This window comes from Clinocottus analis, unplaced genomic scaffold (genome assembly GCF_023055335.1).
Source record: "Clinocottus analis isolate CAN_PGR_092001 unplaced genomic scaffold, fCliAna1.0.p SCAF_28, whole genome shotgun sequence".
Lineage (NCBI taxonomy): Eukaryota > Metazoa > Chordata > Actinopteri > Perciformes > Cottidae > Clinocottus > Clinocottus analis.
In genome coordinates, this window is record NW_027176020.1 from 748,096 (window position 1) to 755,595 (window position 7,500).

The 7,500-nt window shown below is 49.0% G+C and overlaps 1 protein-coding gene across 2 annotated transcripts in view; it reads right to left on the reverse strand.

Moving 5' to 3' along the window:
* wwc3 (WWC family member 3) overlaps positions 1-7,500 on the reverse strand; it is an 18,402-nt gene that overhangs the window by 10,360 nt on the left and 542 nt on the right. For both annotated transcript variants that reach the window (XM_068593090.1, XM_068593089.1), the window contains exons 2-5: positions 2,213-2,322; positions 1,676-1,876; positions 1,260-1,336; positions 856-935 (exon numbers count right to left, since the gene is read on the reverse strand). In XM_068593090.1, coding sequence (XP_068449191.1) covers positions 856-935; positions 1,260-1,336; positions 1,676-1,876; positions 2,213-2,322 — 468 coding nt within the window. The remainder of the gene's footprint in view (positions 1-855; positions 936-1,259; positions 1,337-1,675; positions 1,877-2,212; positions 2,323-7,500) is intronic.

Below are 7,500 nucleotides of genomic sequence, written 5' to 3' on the forward strand. Positions count from 1 at the left end.
TGCTTTACAGTCGTGACCATTAGAGAGAGAGAGAGAGAGAGAGTGAGTGAGTGTGTGTGAGTGTGTGTGAGAGTGAGTGTGTGTGAGAGTGAGTGTGTGTGAGAGTGAGTGTGTGTGAGTGAGTGTGAGAGTGAGTGTGTGTGAGAGTGAGTGTGTGTGTGCATTCCTGCGTCACAAGTTTGCTTTATCTGATGCAACATGGAGCGGAGAACAGTGATCTGTATTGCTGACAACAGCTGAGGTCTGAACCACAGAGGACCTCGACCTGCTGAACGCTTCTTCTGCGTCTTCTTTCTGGAGGCTATTCTAGGAGCCATCACGTTATCTACCAGATAAGGACTCTCTCTCCCTTTCTCTCTCTCCCTCTCAGGAAGTGCTGAGGTATGTTGCAGCCAGATCTCTGTGTATTTGAACCCTCCCCTCATGGAGTGACTTCCTCTCTGGGCCTTCCTCCCTCCTCCCTCCTGGTGCTTCCTCTCCTCCCTCCTCTTCCTCTTCCTGAGGTGGAGTCCCCCCTTTTCCATCAAAAAAAGAAAACTGCCCTCCCTCTGGCTGTTTCTCCTCTCCTGGAGGCGGAGCCTGTGAGTTTGAGCCGCTCAGCACAAAAGACGCTTATGTGTTCAAACAGACTCAGACTGACCGGAGGAGACGCAGGAGACAAGATGCAGATTCAAACTCTGGGAAACTGGAACGTTCCCGTTAAATATGTAATTAAACCGGATTAGTGAGCCGCGTGAAACAGAAACAAGAGGATCGAAATATGCTGAACACGAGGAGGCCAAAGAGAGAGAGGGAGGAAAGGAGGATGAGGAGGAGAGGAAGGAGAGGAAGGAGAGGAAGGAGAGGAACACTCACTCCTGCAGCGTCTCCACTCCCATCTCCTTGTACTGCAGCTCCTGCTTCACCTGAGCCAGCTCCTGCTTCAGTCTGGAGAGCTACACACACACACACACACACACACACACACACACACACATTAATAATAATAATAACAATAATAATAATAATAATAATAATAATAATAGGAGATCAGTGGTAGAATAAATGAACTAACAGAATAAATGAAGTCAGATTTCTTTGGTCTGACCTGTGAACGCCCTGGTGAGGCGCTGACCTCGCCTCAGCCTGACCCTTTGAGGAGGAGGAGGATGATGATGATGTCATCCTCCTCCTCCTCCTCCTCCTCCTCAGAGGGCTGGTATCCTGTAGCCCCCCTCCCTCCTCTCCCTCCCTCCATTGTTCTCCCCATGAAGACTCACCCGCTCTCGCCTGCAGGCCACCTCCACTTTGATTTGGTCGGGGTCGTATTTCGAGTTCGAGGACGAGCCGGAAAGGGCTGTGAACACATGAGGGAGGAGGGAGAGGAGGAGGATGAGTGGAGGAAGTGAAGAGACCCCGCCCCTTCAGCAGCTTTGTGAGTGACAGCTGGAACCAGAATGATGGAGGATCTGATCATGAGGCCTCAGGTTCTAGTGTTCTAGTTCCCACCGGTTCTCAGAGAGAACACAGGGTTCTGTATCGGTTCTGCTACATATTGATACTTTTAAGTAAACAGATAGTCTTTCTTGAACACAAGAAGCTGTAAAATCCATGAAGTGAGTATTGAGCTGGAGACAAAGATACAGAGAAGCAAGGAGACAAGGAGACAAGGAGGCGAGGAGGCGAGGCGTCGTACCGCTGTGGAGCGAGCGCTGGTCGTCGGGCAGCTCGTGCAGCAGCAGCATCTCCTGCGTCAGCAGCTGCAGCCGCTGCTGCTTCACCAGGTACATCTCCTTCTTGGCCTGCAGCGCCTCCTGCGCCACCACCAGGTACTCCTTCAGCATGCGCTCCTGCTCCTGACGCCACTGCGTCCGCGGGTTCTCGATCTGCGTGACCTCTGGGAGCGGGACGCGACACAGAACCCTCTGTCAGACAGCAGCATGGACGCACACAGGTGAAGACACAGCAGGCACACACACACACACACACACACACAGGTGAAGACATGACATGTACACACACACACACAACTGAAGACACACTGCATGGACGCACACACACACACACACACATAACACAAAGTAACAACACACACAGAACTCAATAGAATGATATTTAACTATCAGGACTCAAAGTAGAATAATACCATGAAGAAGAGAAGAGCACATGAAACTATACAGACACGTCTCTGAGGAGACAACAGACACAAACAACAGACACACAACAGACTCACTGTTGATGTGGTCGATGTAGTACACGCCCACTTGCTGGTCGTACACCTCCTCCCAGCCCAGAGGAAGCTCGTCTCCAACGCAGTCAGCAAACGTCAGCGGCTTGGTGATCCTGAACACACACACACACACACACACACACACACACACACACACACACACACACACACACACACACACACACACACACACACACACACACACACACACACACACACACACACACACACACACACACACACACACACACACACACACATTAAATTTCCTAAAAAGTGCAAATATCAATTATGCAGCAGAAGAAGAAAGGTCTGCTTCTCAGAGCGCTGCAGGAAGCAGAGCAGAGCACTTCCTGTTTCTATACAACCGGCAGGAGAAAGTTAAGACAGCATTTGAAATGTATGAACAAAGTATGGAAGCTCGTTTCAGCCACAACATGAATCAAAGTGTCATAATCATGAGATCATAAAGTCATAATCATGAGATCATAAAGAGCAACGCAGCGTCAGTAAGATAACAACCGTTAGTCGCGTGAAGGTGAGGATCATAAAAGGGACTGGACCAGACGCCGGCGTGGGCCGCGTCCCCACCGAGAGAGCGGCCCGGGCTGCAGTCGGCTCAGAGGGCCGAGGACGCGGCAGGCTCGTGCCTGCAGTCGGGCGCGAGGGCAGCGCAAACACCCGCACGCGCCCCACCTGCTGCCTGCTGTTTGTCAGAGGTAAACAGACGTCCAGACCGCACCAGCAGATCCTGAGGAACGCTGGGACCGGCCCGCCGGCGGCTCAGAGGAGGACCAGGGCCTTTCAGAGGGACGTCAGGGTCCCGACCTCTGACCCCTCCAGAGACAGGAAACATGTCTGAATCTGAACGTTGGGTTTGTCTTGTGGCAGCAGAATGGTTCGGTCGATCTCCTCTAACGGAGCGTTCACCACCAGAGAGTCAATAAAGTTTATCCTCCAGTAGATCATGTGATCAGGACAGCAGGATGCTCCTCTAGTCTCTGGTCATGTGACTTTGTAGACAACCAATCAGAGCCCAGACCAACAGGACGAGTTAACTCCAGTTATGTAAAGTATAACATGTATATAACATGTATATAACATATACAGTTGGCTACAAGCGGCTCTGCCAGCAGTCAGAATGAGATTATTAATAAATGTCTCCAGGATCCAGTTTCCATCCGAGAGGAAGCAGAAATGAGACAGATCTCTGAAATAGAAGGCGAGACGCCGTCAGAATGACGAGTATGTTCAGCTGTGAGGAGAAATGCTGCCGACTGCTGCACAGCCACCATCCTCCATGGAGAGGCAGGTGATGGTCCAGGACCACGGGTCCAGGGCCACGGGTCCAGGGCCACTGGTCCAGGACCAGTGATCCATGTCTGGTCCAAGACTAGTGGCTCTGGACCATCATAAATTCAAACATGAAACCAGAGGTCGGGTTTTTGACCCATTTGATTCCAGCAGTTCTCGTGCAATACTAATGCGGCATAATTCGTAGATATCTCAAGAAATATTGTTGAATTGTATTCACCGATTGTGAACCAGGAACTATAACAAACAGTTTTTAAACTAGGAACACGAGGTGGGCGGGGCCAACAAACGGCCAGGAAGCTGCCGACCATGACGTAATGGAATTTCTGTAGTTATTTTAACTTAACCAAGTATTTACGATCTTTTCCTAAAACTCACTGCATTTCCTTTGCTTAAACATAACTAAGTGGTTTCCTGTGACAGTTTATTTTGAAAAGCCTGTAAGGAGGAACAGGAAGTGACGGAGGAGGAAAGAGGAGGAACCGTTCCCTCCGTCGTAGACATGGTACGACCTGCTGGATGGAGGACGGTTCCCCGTCAGGATGAAACGCATCCAGAGGTCCGTCATCGTCTCCGGATAAGAGTCAGGCTGTGACCTCATGCCATCACGCAATCTGTTCCCACTTTGACTCAGACGTGGGGCCAGAACCAAAACCTGCTGTTCACTCCAACACTGATCATCGTTTAACGGTTTAAACAGGGTTATCTCTGATGTTTGCGTTGCTCTTCTTTGTTGTCGTCTTTGTTTTTATTATTGTTGTCCTCTTTTTGATCACAACCGACCGCTGTCAACAACCTCGTATAAACAACGTGACGTTTCTGTCGGGTCAGAGAAACAAGACGCAACGCTTTGTGGAAAAAGCTGTGCTAGCCGTTTCCAGTCTTTGTGCTAAGCTAACCGGCTGTCGATGAATACTTTGAAGCCACAACACACACACAGTTATGCAGAATAAACAGACACTAAGGTTTAGAAGACAGATGATCTGTTATTCATCTCACAGCAGAGACAACAGGAAAACAACAACAAGTAAACAGAACAACTAAAAACACAACATACTGAAGATACAACTACATGACTGTGTACACCAAATGTTTATGTAGGAAACGGTGATTTAAAATGCTCCAACAACGAGATGAACCACCAGAGAGTGTGTGAGAGTGTGTGTGAGAGTGTGTGTGTGTGTGAGAGAGTGTAACAGACACACAACAATGGCGGCCTGCAGCTCGGCATGTCCTGTTTAGGAAACATTCTTCAAATAAATCACGAGCGGCCGACATGAAGGAGGCTCGAGCTGGACACCAGACGCACAACTGACACACAACCACAACCCAGCCGTGTTTGTAACCCCCCTTCATGACAAAGGACCGACAAAGAGCCATCCTAATGGGAACCCTGGGGGGCGCAGCAGCAGCGGGTCATGTGTTCACCTCTCAGGGCCGGAGCACAGCGCCTCTGCAAGGGACTGAGTTTGGTGAGCACAAAGGACGGCCGGCGGTTACATAACAGAGCTAATGGAGGAGGAGGAGGAGGAGGAGGAGGAGGAGGAAGAGGAGGAGGCACGTGGGAACTGCCTCTGTTCTGCCCCCCCCCCCCTCCCTCGGGGCATCAGCGTCGGCGTGCCTGACATTACGCTCATTCCACAGTTGGGAAAAAAAAGAAAAGCTGGAGGCGTCCGCCGGCCGGAGAAGACACCGTCTGCATCCAGAGAGAGAGCCAACCAAAACACACCGAACTTCTCCCCCACGTCCAATCACGTGCCGGCAGCGATGGGCGAGGGGGCGGGACATGAACACAAACTTGACCCCCGGCTGCTCCGTCACGCCGGCAGTGTTTGGCGCTCAGCGGCTCGTGTGGTCGGTGATAATTACGCCCAGCGACACGCCGGCGAGGTCAGCGGGCCGCGAGCGAGCCGGGCGTTCAAACCCGTCACCGCACGCCGCCGAGCGACGGTTCATACGTTTCTGCTTTTTAAAAAAATATATAATTTATACAATAAAACTGAATTATTTTTTAAAATATTTTTTGTGGTTTGTATAAATCACAAGAGGTAACCACAGACTAAACTAAACTAAACAAAGCCTAAACTAAAACTAGGTTTTTATGTAATTGTCTATATTTTGTCTTCTTTTAATTTTAGAGGAAAGTAAACATTTGTTTTACGTCTTTGTTTACATCTGTAAATTCCTCCCAAAGTCATAAATGACATATTTAAACAACAACTTCAGTCAAACTAAATGTTTTAATGTCATGAGGTTTCCTGCTGAAACAGACGACACGATGGAGTTTACAACCAACGCTACACTCATCACGGACTACTAGAACATCTAGAACAAGTAGAACATCTAGAACAAGTAGAACATCTAGAACAAGTAGAACATCTAGAACAAGTAGAACATCTAGAACAAGTAGAACAAAAACATCTAGAAAATCTAGAACTACTAGAAACATAAAACTAGCACAACCAGAACAAGACTCAAACAAGACTAGAACATCTGGAACAAGACAAGAACATCTAGAACAAGACTAGAACTCGAACAAGACTAGAACTCGAACAAGACTAGAACTCGAACAAGACTAGAACTAGAACAAGACTAGAACTAGAACAAGACTATCTCTTTGCAGCTCACAACAATGAAAACATTTGTTGGTCCAAACCAACCACTAGTATTCCTCGTCTGTGCAGCCTCGCCCGACCACATTAGGTTCATTCTGTCTGTCTCTCCCTCTCTCTATTTCTCTTCTATCCCTCTCTCTTCCTCTTTTCTCCCTCCCTCTCTCTCTCTCTCTCTCTCTCTCTTCCTCTTTTCTCTCTCTCTCCCTCCCTCCATGTGACGTCTGAGGAATCTGCTGGCTGTCACTTTGTTTTATCTCGTGCACGATGAAGAAGTCCTTTTAAACAACGCGGCTATTGAACGCTGGTGAGCTGCATCCACGATGCAGAGCCCTGTAGTCAACACCTTGTTGTTGTTGTTGTTGTTGTTGTTGTTGTAGTAGTAAAGCAGAGCGCTCGAGCTGCCAGCTGCTGTGATTTATTGTAAAGTCGGTTATCGGGTGGTGACAGGAGACATTCCTCTGGCCGAGATAAACCTGTAAACCACCGAGCGGCACCAGAACATTCTGTAGTCGTGCAGCTGAAGACGACACACACACACACACACACACACACACACACACACACACACACACACACACACCTTGTGAAACCGCTATCAGCTCCACATAACAATGGTTAATCAAGCAGCAGGAGGAGGGAGGGGCCTTCAGGAACTCAGGTTTTTCTGATCTAGATCACATTCCCACTGGTTTAAAATCCTCTGCAACACATCTGGACCAGCAGAAGGAGGAGGAGGAGGAGGAGGAGAAGAGCAGCTTTAAATCCCAGAGCGGGTTCTGAACTGGTCCCAGTCCCAAGGAGAGCCTGTCCACAGCTCTCTCCCAGTGGCCCAACTGGCATTCCTGGCATTTTTTTAGTTTTATGCCACAAAGCTTTCTGGGAGTTGGAGTTTAAAGCTCCGTGTGTGTGAAACACACGTTTAATGGGTTAATGTTACAAAACTACAGGAACTTTTTTTTTTTAACGTGAAAATGAAATGAAAGCTGATAACAATAGATCACTGTTGTTCAGGTGTGTGCGCGTGCACGTGCACCAGGAATGTTTCAGGTCACTGGAGTCATGAAGCCGCTGATGAGGGTTCAGGTCTGACATCAAGTCTTTCAGGGAAACAATACACATTTCTGAGCAACAGCAGCAACAAGTGTGTGAACACACACACACACACATACCAGTCACACAGACAAACGCGGACACACGCACGCGCACCGGAAAGGCAGGGCTGCTGTCTACATTTCACGTCAAAGACCTGTCAGGACTTTTTTTTGTCCTGTTTCGTGTAAAGACATTTGGGGGAAAGTATCAGCAGCTGCACGGCGGGTGACGTCATCTGATTCCCCCGGTGGTGCCTTCACGGTCCACCGG